The sequence below is a fragment of the Ascaphus truei genome, unplaced genomic scaffold (genome assembly GCF_040206685.1).
Source record: "Ascaphus truei isolate aAscTru1 unplaced genomic scaffold, aAscTru1.hap1 HAP1_SCAFFOLD_571, whole genome shotgun sequence".
Lineage (NCBI taxonomy): Eukaryota > Metazoa > Chordata > Amphibia > Anura > Ascaphidae > Ascaphus > Ascaphus truei.
This window is the reverse complement of record NW_027456903.1, coordinates 27,354-41,396: the sequence shown is the minus strand read 5'-3', so window position 1 is coordinate 41,396 and position 14,043 is coordinate 27,354. Positions and strand designations below refer to the sequence as shown.

At 47.7% G+C, this 14,043-nt stretch overlaps 1 protein-coding gene across 1 annotated transcript in view; it reads left to right on the top strand.

The window, feature by feature from the left end:
- Positions 1–6,560: 6,560 nt before the first annotated feature.
- Positions 6,561–14,043, top strand: part of LOC142485371 (uncharacterized) — a 34,830-nt gene continuing 27,347 nt past the window's right edge. The window contains 3 exon segments of the mRNA XM_075584406.1: positions 6,561–7,496; positions 9,011–9,132; positions 9,698–10,298. Of these exon segments, the coding sequence (XP_075440521.1) occupies positions 9,012–9,132; positions 9,698–10,298 (722 nt within the window). The 5' untranslated portion in view covers positions 6,561–7,496; position 9,011.

Genomic DNA, 14,043 nt, shown 5'->3' with positions numbered 1-14,043 from the left:
TTGCAGACCTGCCTGAGACATGCAGATGAGCATACAGTTATATTTGCATATTTGCTTTCCTGTGGAAGGTTTTTGTCACTTTTTTTACTCACCATAACTTAACTCAGTATTGTGTGTGTGTGTGTGTGTGTTTGTGTGTGTGTATATATTACTGTGTATGTAATATGTAGTGTATATATAATGTGTCTGGATAAATATAATATCTACTGTATAGTGTGTGTGTGTGTGTATACAAAACAATTAGCTGACATTTAGCCATTTCAGGCGGTGTAAATAGTATAGAGGAAGATACTTCTCCAAAATAAAATGCCCAGGGAAGGACACACAGCGCTGCAGGGAGGTGGGAAACAGGGGTTTAATCCGAGGAATCTCAGGGCCCCTTGTCCTATTGCGGTGATGTCACGTGCGTCCAATGCCGTTCGCCCTGGCGCGTTTTGCCGCTTACACAAGAATTTTCCTCAGGGAGGTAATCCGGTGAAACACGTCGGGGCGAACGGTATTTACTGGATCCATACACTGCCAGTACAGAGATAGGATAAGTATCTGTCGTCTCAATTTAACATAGGTTCAAGTTTAGGAGCGTATGTCTTTATTCAACCTCATCGACTGTGTGGCTGTGTAACTGACTGTGTAACTGTGACTGACTGACTGTGTGACTGTGTATCTGACTGTATAACTGTGTTGTAACTGACTGTGTGACTGACTGACTGTGTGACTGTGTATCTGACTGTATAACTGTGTTGTAACTGTTATTGTGTGACTGTATAACTGTGTTGTAACTGACTGTGTGACTGTGTAACTGTGTTGTAACTGACTGTGTGACTGTATAACTGTGTAACTGTGTAACTGTGTTGTAACTGTTATTGTGTGACTGTATAACTGTATAACTGTGTTGTAACTGACTGCGTGACTATAACTGTGTAACTGTGTTGTAACTGACGGTGTGACTGCGTGACTGTGTATCTGACTGTATAACTGTGTAACTGTGTTGTAACTGACTGTGTGATTGTGTAACTGTGTTGTAACTGACTGTGTGACTGTTATTGTGTAACTGTGTAACTGTGTTGTAACTGACGGTGTGACTGCGTGACTGTGTATCTGTCTGTATAACTGTGTAACTGACTGTGACACTGTATAACTGTGTAACTGTGTTGTAACTAACTGTATAACTGAGTAACTGTGTTGTAACTGACTGTGTGACTGTTATTGTGTAACTGTGTAACTGTTATTGTGTAACTGTATAACTGTGTAACTGACTGTGTAACTGGTATTGTATAACTGTGTAACTGACTGTGACACTGTATAACTGTGTAACTGTGTTGTAACTAACTGTATAACTGAGTAACTGTGTTGTAACTGACTGTGTGACTGTTATTGTGTAACTGTGTAACTGTTATTGTGTAACTGTATAACTGTGTAACTGACTGTGTAACTGGTATTGTATAACTGTGTAACTGACTGTGTAACTGTTATTGTATAACTGTGTAACTGAATGTGTGACTGTTATTGTATAACTGTGTAACTGACTGTGTAACTGTTATTGTATAACTGTGTAACTGAATGTGTGACTGTTATTGTATAACTGTGTAACTGACTGTAACTGTTATTGTATAACTGTGTAACTGACTGTGTAACTGTTATTGTGTAACTGTATAACTGTGTTGTAACTGACTGTGTGACTGTGTAACTATATAACTGTGTAACTGTGTTGTAACTGACTGTGTAACTGTTATTGTATAACTGTGTAACTGACTGTGTAACTGTTATTGTATAACTGTGTAACTGACGTTGTAACTGTTATTGTATAACTGTGTAACTGACTGTGTAACTGGTATTGTATGACTGTGTGACTGGTATTGTATAACTGTGTAACTGACTGTGTAACTGGTATTGTATAACTGTGTAACTGACTGTGTAACTGGTATTGTATAACTGTGTGACTGTTATTGTATAACTGTGTAACTGACTGTGTAACTGTTATTGTATAACTGTGTAACTGACTGTGTAACTGTTATTGTATAACTGTGTAACTGACTGTGTAACTGTTATTGTATAACTGTGTAACTGACTGTGTAACTGTTATTGTATAACTGTGTAACTGACTGTGTAACTGTTATTGTATAACTGTGTAACTGACTGTGTAACTGGTATTGTATAACTGTGTAACTGACTGTGTAACTGGTATTGTATAACTGTGTAACTGACTGTGTAACTGGTATTGTATAACTGTGTGACTGTGTAACTGTTATTGTATAACTGTGTAACTGACTGTGTAACTGGTATTGTATAACTGTGTAACTGTTATTGTATAACTGTGTAACTGTTATTGTATAACTGTTTAACTGTTATTGTATAACTGTGTAACTGAATGTGTGACTGTTATTGTATAACTGTGTAACTGACTGTGTAACTGGTATTGTATAACTGTGTAACTGACTGTGTAACTGTTATTGTATAACTGTGTGACTGTTATTGTATAACTGTGTAACTGACTGTGTAACTGTTATTGTATAACTGTGTAACTGACTGTGTAACTGTTATTGTATAACTGTGTAACTGAATGTGTGACTGTTATTGTATAACTGTGTAACTGACTGTGTGACTGTTATTGTATAACTGTGTAACTGACTGTGTAACTGTTATTGTATAACTGTGTAACTGACTGTGTAACTGTTATTGTATAACTGTGTAACTGAATGTGTGACTGTTATTGTATAACTGTGTAACTGACTGTGTAACTGTTATTGTATAACTGTGTAACTGGTATTGTATAACTGTGTAACTGGTATTGTATAACTGTGTAACTGACTGTGTAACTGTTATTGTATAACTGTGTAACTGACTGTGTAACTGTTATTGTATAACTGTGTAACTGACTGTGTAACTGACTGTGTAACTGTTATTGTATAACTGTGTAACTGACTGTGTAACTGTTATTGTATAACTGTGTAACTGACTGTGTAACTGGTATTGTATAACTGTGTAACTGACTGTGTAACTGGTATTGTATAACTGTGTAACTGACTGTGTAACTGGTATTGTATAACTGTGTGACTGTGTAACTGTTATTGTATAACTGTGTAACTGACTGTGTAACTGGTATTGTATAACTGTGTAACTGTTATTGTATAACTGTGTAACTGTTATTGTATAACTGTTTAACTGTTATTGTATAACTGTGTAACTGAATGTGTGACTGTTATTGTATAACTGTGTAACTGACTGTGTAACTGGTATTGTATAACTGTGTAACTGACTGTGTAACTGTTATTGTATAACTGTGTAACTGTTATTGTATAACTGTGTAACTGACTGTGTAACTGGTATTGTATAACTGTGTAACTGTTATTGTATAACTGTGTAACTGACTGTGTAACTGGTATTGTATAACTGTGTAACTGACTGTGTAACTGTTATTGTATAACTGTGTAACTGTTATTGTATAACTGTGTAACTGACTGTGTAACTGGTATTGTATAACTGTGTAACTGACTGTGTAACTGGTATTGTATAACTGTGTAACTGACTGTGTAACTGTTATTGTATAACTGTGTAACTGACTGTGTAACTGGTATTGTATAACTGTGTAACTGACTGTGTGACTGTTATTGTATAACTGTGTAACTGACTGTGTAACTGGTATTGTATAACTGTGTAACTGGTATTGTATAACTGTGTAACTGACTGTGTAACTGGTATTGTATAACTGTGTAACTGGTATTGTATAACTGTGTAACTGTTATTGTATAACTGTGTAACTGACTGTGTAACTGGTATTGTATAACTGTGTAACTGACTGTGTAACTGGTATTGTATAACTGTGTAACTGGTATTGTATAACTGTGTAACTGACTGTGTAACTGGTATTGTATAACTGTGTAACTGACTGTGTAACTGGTATTGTATAACTGTGTAACTGACTGTGTAACTGGTATTGTATAACTGTGTAACTGACTGTGTAACTGTTATTGTATAACTGTGTAACTGACTGTGTAACTGGTATTGTATAACTGTGTAACTGACTGTGTAACTGTTATTGTATAACTGTGTAACTGACTGTGTGACTGGTATTGTATAACTGTGTAACTGACTGTGTAACTGGTATTGTATAACTGTGTAACTGACTGTGCGACTGGTATTGTATAACTGTGTAACTGACTGTGTAACTGGTATTGTATAACTGTGTAACTGACCGTGTAACTGTTATTGTATAACTGTGTAACTGACTGTGTAACTGTTATTGTATAACTGTGTAACTGACCGTGTGACTGTTATTGTATAACTGTGTAACTGAATGTGTAACTGTTATTGTATAACTGTGTAACTGACTGTGTAACTGTTATTGTATAACTGTGTAACTGACTGTGTAACTGTTATTGTATAACTGTGTAACTGACTGTGTAACTGTTATTGTATAACTGTGTAACTGACTGTGTAACTGTTATTGTATAACTGTGTAACTGACTGTGTAACTGTTATTGTATAACTGTGTAACTGACTGTGTAACTGTTATTGTATAACTGTGTAACTGTTATTGTATAACTGTGTAACTGTATAACTGTGTAACTGACTGTGTGACTGTTATTGTATAACTGTGTAACTGACTGTGTAACTGTTATTGTATAACTGTGTAACTGACTGTGTAACTGTTATTGTATAACTGTGTAACTGACTGTGTAACTGTTATTGTATAACTGTGTAACTGACTGTGTAACTGTTATTGTATAACTGTGTAACTGACTGTGTGACTGTTATTGTATAACTGTGTAACTGACTGTGTAACTGTTATTGTATAACTGTGTAACTGGTATTGTGTAACTGGTATTGTATAACTGTGTAACTGTTATTGTATAACTGTGTAACTGACTGTGTAACTGTTATTGTATAACTGTGTAACTGACTGTGTAACTGTTATTGTATAACTGTGTAACTGACTGTGTAACTGTTATTGTATAACTGTGTAACTGACTGTATAACTGTGTAACTGACTGTGTAACTGTTATTGTATAACTGTGTAACTGACTGTGTGACTGTTATTGTATAACTGTGTAACTGACTGTGTAACTGTTATTGTATAACTGTGTAACTGGTATTGTGTAACTGGTATTGTATAACTGTGTAACTGACTGTGTAACTGGTATTGTATAACTGTGTAACTGACTGTGTAACTGTTATTGTATAACTGTGTAACTGACTGTGTAACTGTGTAACTGTTATTGTATAACTGTGTAACTGACTGTGTAACTGTTATTGTATAACTGTGTAACTGACTGTGTAACTGGTATTGTATAACTGTGTAACTGACTGTGTAACTGGTATTGTATAACTGTGTAACTGACTGTGTAACTGTTATTGTATAACTGTGTAACTGACTGTGTAACTGTTATTGTATAACTGTGTAACTGACTGTGTAACTGTTATTGTATAACTGTGTAACTGACTGTGTAACTGGTATTGTATAACTGTGTAACTGACTGTATAACTGTGTAACTGACTGTGTAACTGGTATTGTATAACTGTGTAACTGACTGTGTAACTGTTATTGTATAACTGTGTAACTGACTGTGTAACTGGTATTGTGTAACTGACTGTGTAACTGGTATTGTATAACTGTGTAACTGACTGTGTAACTGTTATTGTGTAACTGTTATTGTATAACTGTGTAACTGAATGTGTGACTGTTATTGTATAACTGTGTAACTGACTGTGTGACTGTTATTGTGTAACTGTGTAACTGACTGTGTAACTGTTATTGTATAACTGTGTAACTGACTGTGTAACTGTTATTGTGTAACTGAATGTGTAACTGTTATTGTATAACTGTGTAACTGACTGTGTAACTGTTATTGTATAACTGTGTAACTGACTGTGTAACTGTTATTGTATAACTGTGTAACTGACTGTGTGACTGTTATTGTATAACTGTAACTGTTATTGTGTGACTGTGTGACTGTGTGACTGTGTAACTGACTTTGTGACTGTGTATCTGTGTAACTGTGACTGACTGTGTAACTGACTCTGTGACTCTGTGACTGTGTGACTGTTATTGTATAACTGTGTAACTGACTGTGTAACTGTTATTGTATGACTGTGTGACTGTGTAACTGTTATTGTATGACTGTGTGACTGTGTGACTGTGTGACTGTTATTGTATAACTGTGTGACTGTTATTGTATAACTGTGTAACTGACTGTGTAACTGTTATTGTGTCATTGTGTGACTGTGTAACTGTTATTGTATAACTGTGTGACTGTGTAACTGACTTTGTGACTGTGTAACTGTGACTGACTGTGTAACTGACTGTGTATCTGTGTAACTGTGACTGACCGTGTGACTGTGACTGTGTATCTGTGTAACTGTGACTGACTGTGTAACTGACTGTGTATCTGTGTAACTGTGACTGACTGTGTAACTGACTGTGTATCTGTGTAACTGTGACTGACCGTGTATCTGTGTAACTGTGACTGACCGTGTGACCGTGTGACCGTGTATCTGTGTAACTGTGACTGACTGTGTAACTGACTGTGTATCTGTGTAACTGTGACTGACTGTGTAACTGACTGTGTATCTGTGTAACTGTGACTGACTGTGTATCTGTGTAACTGTGACTGACCGTGTGACCGTGTGACCGTGTATCTGTGTAACTGTGTCTGACCGTGTGACTGTGTGACTGTGACTGTGTATCTGTGTAACTGTGACTGACTGTGTATCTGTGTAACTGTGCCTGACTGTGTATCTGTGTAACTGTGACTGACCGTGTGACCGTGTGACCGTGTATCTGTGTAACTGTGTCTGACCGTGTGACTGTGTGACTGTGACTGTGTATCTGTGTAACTGTGACTGACTGTGTATCTGTGTAACTGTGCCTGACTGTGTAACTGACTGTGTATCTGTGTAACTGTGACTGACCGTGTGACCGTGTATCTGTGTAACTGTGACTGACCGTGTGACTGTGACTGTGTATCTGTGTAACTGTGACTGACTGTGTAACTGACTGTGTATCTGTGTAACTGTGACTGACTGTGTAACTGACTGTGTATCTGTGTAACTGTGACTGACTGTGTAACTGACTGTGTATCTGTGTAACTGTGACTGACCGTGTGACCGTGTATCTGTGTAACTGTGACTGACCGTGTGACTGTGTGACTGTGACTGTGTATCTGTGTAACTGTGACTGACTGTGTAACTGACTGTGTATCTGTGTAACTGTGACTGACTGTGTAACTGACTGTGTATCTGTGTAACTGTGACTGACCGTGTGACTGTGTGACTGTGACTGTGTATCTGTGTAACTGTGACTGACTGTGTAACTGACTGTGTGACCGTGTGACCGTGTAACTGTGACTGACTGTGTGACTGTGACGGTGTGACTGTGTGACGGTGTGACTGTGTGACTGTGTGACTGTGTAATACATCAGTGGAGGGGGCACTTGTATTCCTTTTTTTCTATACCCGTTACAATGCGCATACAGACAGTGTGCAGCTATATAGAAGAGGTGCGTGTATATCTGTATTTATACAGCACCCACAGTGTACTCATTGCTTTACACCAGAGACAATACAGGGAATTATAACACAACAAGAGCCACACACACAATCAGACAATAGGAAAGTGAATTTCTGCCCCGGAGAGCTTACACTCTAAGTGATATGTTGGGAGACTTACAGACACAGCAGGTGAGGGAATAAGTGCAGTAGATGGCAGTGCCTGGTCTTGATGGTGGGTAAGTGCCTGGTCTTGATGGTGGGTAGGGGCAGTAGATGGCAGAGCCTGGCCTTGATGGTGGGTAGGGGCAGTAGATGGCAGTGCCTGGCCTTGATGGTGGGTAGGTGCAGTAGATGGCAGTGCCTGGCCTTGATGGTGGGTAGGTGCAGTAGATGTCAGTGCCTGGCCTTGATGGTGGGTAGGGGCAGTAGATGGCAGTGCCTGGCCTTGATGGTGGGTAGGTGCAGTAGATGGCAGTGCCTGGCCTTGATGGTTGGTAGGGGCAGTAGATGGCAGTGCCTGGCCTTGATGGTGGGTTGGGGCAGTATATGGCAGTGCCTGGCCTTGATGGTGGGTAGGGGCAGTAGATGGCAGTGCCTGGCCTTGATGGTGGATAGGTGCAGTATATGGCAGTGCCTGGTCTTGATGGTGAGTAGGGGCAGTAGATGGCAGTGCCTGGCCTTGATGGTGGGTTGGGGCAGTATATGGCAGTGCCTGGTCTTGATGGTGAGTAGGGGCAGTAGATGGCAGTGCCTGGCCTTGATGGTGGGTAGGTGCAGTAGATGGCAGTGCCTGGTCTTGATGGTGGGTAGGTGCAGTATATGGCAGTGCCTGGTCTTGATGGTGAGTAGGGGCAGTAGATGGCAGTGCCTGGCCTTGATGGTGGATAGGTGCAGTATATGGCAGTGCCTGGCCTTGATGGTGAGTAGGGGCAGTCGATAGCAGTGCCTGGTCTTGATGGTGGGTTGGGGCAGTATATGGCAGTGCCTGGTCTTGATGGTGAGTAGGGGCAGTAGATGGCAGTGCCTGGCCTTGATGGTGGGTTGGGGCAGTATATGGCAGTGCCTGGTCTTGATGGTGAGTAGGGGCAGTAGATGGCAGTGCCTGGCCTTGATGGTGAGTAGGGGCAGTAGATGGCAGTGCCTGGCCTTGATGGTGGGTTGGGGCAGTATATGGCAGTGCCTGGCCTTGATGGTGGGTAGGGGCAGTCGATGGCAGTGCCTGGCCTTAATGGTGGGTAGGGGCAGTAGATGGCAGTGCCTGGCCTTGATGGTGGGTAGGTGCAGTATATGGCAGTGCCTGGCCTTGATTGTGGGTAGGGGCAGTAGATGGCAGTGCCTGGCCTTGATGGTGGGTAGGTGCAGTATATGGCAGTGCCTGGCCTTGATGGTGGGTAGGTGCAGTAGATGGGAGTGCCTGGCCTTGATGGTGGGTAGGTGCAGTAGATGGGAGTGCCTGGCCTTGATGGTGGGTAGGGGCAGTGGTTGGTAATCTGTATACAATGTGTGTGTTGTGGCCCCTCAGGATGGATGAGACTCAGGTCCTGCAGTGGGATGATGACAATGATGATGAAGAAGGAGCTGCGTCTGGGGAAAGACCTGTGGCATCTCTACACATGCTGAGTGGGACCTATGGGCCAGCACAAGGTGAGCCTGACACCCCCCAGACACCCCCAGACACTGGTTCTCTCTCTCCGCGGCTCTCTCTCTCCGCCCACATTCTTCCCCCTCCCCACTCTCCCCACCACTATCTCCCTCCCCCACTCTCTCCCCTTCCCCACTCTCTCCCCCCTCCATCTACCCCCTCACCCACCACTTTCTCCCCCACCACTTTCTCCTTCCCCAATCTCTCCCTTCCCTCCCACTCTCTCCCTTCCCTCCCTCCCACCCTCTCCCTCCCCTTTCACTCTCACTCTCGCTCTACTCACTCTCTCCCTTCCCTTCCTCACTCCCTCTCCTTTCACTCTCTCCCTCTCCTTTCACCCTCTCCCTCCCCTTCCACTCTCACCCTCCCCCACCCTCCTCTCGCGCTCTCCCCACTCTCTCCCTCCCCTTCCACTCTCTCCCCTCCCACTCTCCCCCACCCCCCTCCTTTCTCCCTCCCCCCACCCCCCTCCCCTCTCCCTCTCTCACCCTCCCCACCCGCAGCACCGCGTGAGCCGGCCCCCTCTCCCCCGTCTCTCATTTCTCTCCCTCCCCTCTCCCTCTCCAGACTTCCCCATCTACCCGGGCCAGAACGTGGTCGGGCGCCACGCCAACTGCCACGTGACCCTCCCCGCCCAGTCCGTGTCCAAGCAGCACGCCGTCCTGGACGCCCAGCCCGGCTGCCACTACGTCTGCGACCGCGGCAGCCTGAACCGCACCCGCCTGCGCAGGAAAGCCCTGGCGCCCCACGTGCGCTACGCCCTGAGCCACGGCGACCTCCTGCTCTTCGCCGACGTGGCCTGCCGCTTCACCACGCCGGAAGGGAGCGAGCGGGAGGGGGAGGGGGAGAGCGAGGGCGACTCCATTGTGGTGCCCGGCACGCAGGTGACGTTGGCGCTGGAGAAGACGCCGGGGGCGGCCGTGCGCAGGATGGGGCGGGGAGGTGTGCTGGCGGTGGACTCCGGAGAGGAGGATGAAGAGGAAGGAGGAGTGCAAGGTGACGCGGGGGAGGGGGGAGATGCTTTCACGGGGGGGAGGGATGTGCGGGGCCTGAAGCTCACAAACCGTCTCCAATTCATTGCAGATTTCGGCTCGTCCAGAGGAGGCGGCCGGGTGTCCACCGCCGGCACCCTCTTCTCCCCCGCGCCCGACACCGTCGTGCCAGAGAGGTGAGGCCGGAGCCTGTCCCCTCCCCCGCAGGGTGACACAGTGACACAGACAGAAGGGAGCTATGAGTCTGTCCCTCCCCCCGCAGGGTGACACAGTGACACAGACAGAAGGGAGCTATGAGTCTGTCCCTCCCCCCGCAGGGTGACACAGTGACACAGACAGAAGGGAGCTATGAGTCTGTCCCTCCCCCGCAGGGTGACACAGTGACACAGACAGAAGGGAGCTATGAGTCTGTCCCTCCCCCCGCAGGGTGACACAGTGACACAGACAGAAGGAAGCTATGAGACTGTCCCTCCCCCCGCAGGGTGACACAGACAGAAGGGAGCTATGAGTCTGTCCCTCCCCCCGCAGGGTGACACAGTTACACAGACAGAAGGGAGCTATGAGTCTGTCCCTCCCCCCGCAGGGTGACACAGTGACACAGACAGAATGGAGCTATGAGTCTGTCCCTCCCCCGCAGGGTGACACAGTGACACAGACAGAAGGGAGCTATGAGTCTGTCCCTCCCCCCGCAGGGTGACACAGTGACACAGACAGAATGGAGCTATGAGTCTGTCCCTCCCCCGCAGGGTGACACAGTGACACAGACAGAAGGGAGCTATGAATCTGTCCCTCCCCCCGCAGGGTGACACAGTGACACAGACAGAAGGGAGCTATGAGTCTGTCCCTCCCCCCGCAGGGTGACACAGTGACACAGACAGAAGGGAGCGATGAGTCTGTCCCTCCCCCGCAGGGTGACACAGTGACACAGACAGAAGGGAGCTATGAGTCTGTCCCTCCCCCGCAGGGTGACACAGTGACACAGACAGAAGGGAGCTATGCGTCCCCCCCCCGCAGGGTGACACAGTGACACAGTGACACAGACAGAAGGGAGCTATGAGTCTGTCCCTCCCCCCGCAGGGTGACACAGTGACACAGACAGAAGGGAGCTATGAGTCTGTCCCTCCCCCCGCAGGGTGACACAGTGACACAGACAGAAGGGAGCTATGAGTCTGTCCCTCCCCCCGCAGGGTGACACAGTGACACAGACAGAAGGGAGCTATGAGTCTGTCCCTCCCCCCGCAGGGTGACACAGTGACACAGACAGAAGGAAGCTATGAGTCTGTCCCTCCCCAGCAGGGTGACACAGTGACACAGACAGAAGGGAGCTATGAGTCTGTCCCTCCCCCGCAGGGTGACACAGTGACACAGTGACACAGACAGAAGGGAGCTATGAGCCTGTCCCTCCCCGCAGGGTGACACAGTGACACAGACAGAAGGGAGCTATGAGTCTGTCCCTCCCCCGCAGGGTGACACAGTGACACAGACAGAAGGGAGCTATGAGTCTGTCCCTCCCCGCAGGGTGACACAGTGACACAGACAGAAGGGAGCTATGAGTTTGTCCCTCCCCCGCAGGGTGACACAGTGACACAGACAGAAGGGAGCTATGAGCCTGTCCCTCCCCCCGCAGGGTGACACAGTGACACAGACAGAAGGGAGCTATGAGTCTGTCCCTCCCCGCAGGGTGACACAGTGACACAGACAGAAGGGAGCTATGAGACTGTCCCTCCCCCGCAGGGTGACACAGTGACACAGACAGAAGGGAGCTATGAGTCTGTCCCTCCCCCGCAGGGTGACACAGTGACACAGACAGAAGGGAGCTATGAGTCTGTCCCTCCCCCGCAGGGTGACACAGTGACACAGACAGAAGGGAGCTATGAGACTGTCCCTCCCCCGCAGGGTGACACAGTGACACAGACAGAAGGGAGCTATGAGTCTGTCCCTCCCCCCGCAGGGTGACACAGTGACACAGACAGAAGGGAGCTATGAGTCTGTCCCTCCCCCCGCAGGGTGACACAGTGACACAGACAGAAGGGAGCTATGAGACTGTCCCTCCCCCCGCAGGGTGACACAGACAGAAGGGAGCTATGAGTCTGTCCCTCCCCCCGCAGGGTGACACAGTGACACAGACAGAAGGGAGCTATGAGTCTGTCCCTCCCCAGCAGGGTGACACAGTGACACAGACAGAAGGGAGCTATGAGTCTGTCCCTCCCCCGCAGGGTGACACAGTGACACAGTGACACAGACAGAAGGGAGCTATGAGCCTGTCCCTCCCCGCAGGGTGACACAGTGACACAGACAGAAGGGAGCTATGAGTCTGTCCCTCCCCCGCAGGGTGACACAGTGACACAGACAGAAGGGAGCTATGAGTCTGTCCCTCCCCCCGCAGGGTGACACAGTGACACAGACAGAAGGGAGCTATGAGTCTGTCCCTCCCCCCGCAGGGTGACACAGTGTCACAGACAGAAGGGAGCTATGAGTCTGTCCCTCCCCCGCAGGGTGATACAGTGACACAGACAGAAGGGAGCTATGAGACTGTCCCTCCCCCGCAGGGTGACACAGTGACACAGACAGAAGGGAGCTATGAGTCTGTCCCTCCCCCCCCGCAGGGTGACACAGTGACACAGACAGAAGGGAGTTATGAGTCTGTCCCTCCCCCCGCAGGGTGACACAGTGACACAGACAGAAGGGAGCTATAAGTCTGTCCCTCCCCCGCAGGGTGACACAGTGACACAGACAGAAGGGAGCTATGAGTCTGCCCCTCCCCCGCAGGGTGACAGTGACAGACAGAAGGGAGCTATGAGTCTGTCCCTCCCCCGCAGGGTGACAGTGACAGACAGAAGGGAGCTATGAGTCTGTCCCTCCCCCGCAGGGTGACACAGTGACACAGACAGAAGGGAGCTATGAGTCTGTCCCTCCCCCGCAGGGTGACAGTGACAGACAGAAGGGAGCTATGAGTCTGTCCCTCCCCCGCAGGGTGACACAGTGACACAGACAGAAGGGAGCTATGAGACTGTCCCTCCCCCCGCAGGGTGACACAGTGACACAGACAGAAGGGAGCTATGAGTCTGCCCCTCCCCCCGCAGGGTGACACAGTGACACAGACAGAAGGGAGCTATGAGTCTGTCCCTCCCCCCGCAGGGTGACACAGCGACACAGACAGAAGGGAGCTATGAGTCTGTCCCTCCCCCGCAGGGTGACAGTGACAGACAGAAGGGAGCTATGAGTCTGTCCCTCCCCCGCAGGGTGACACAGTGACACAGACAGAAGGGAGCTATGAGTCTGTCCCTCCCCCGCAGGGTGACACAGTGACACAGACAGAAGGGAGCTATGAGTCTGTCCCTCCCCCGCAGGGTGACACAATGACACAGACAGAAGGGAGCTATGAGTCTGTCCCTCCCCCCGCAGGGTGACAGTGACAGACAGAAGGGAGCTATGAGTCTGTCCCCCCCCCCCCGCAGGGTGACACAGTGACACAGACAGAAGGGAGCTATGAGTCTGTCCCTCCCCCCGCAGGGTGACACAGTGACACAGACAGAAGGGAGCTATGAGTCTGTCCCTCCCCCGCAGGGTGACACAATGACACAGACAGAAGGGAGCTATGAGTCTGTCCCTCCCCCCGCAGGGTGACAGTGACAGACAGAAGGGAGCTATGAGTCTGTCCCCCCCCCCCCCCGCAGGGTGACACAGTGACACAGACAGAAGGGAGCTATGAGTCTGTCTCTCCCCCGCAGGGTGACACAGACAGAAGGGAGCTATGAGTCTGTCCCTCCCCCCGCAGGGTGACACAGTGACACAGACAGAATGGAGCTATGAGTCTGTCCCTCCCCCCGCAGGGTGACACAGTGACACAGACAGAAGGGAGCTATGAGTCTGTCCCCTCCCCCGCAGGGTGACACAGTGACACAGACAGAAGGGAGCTAT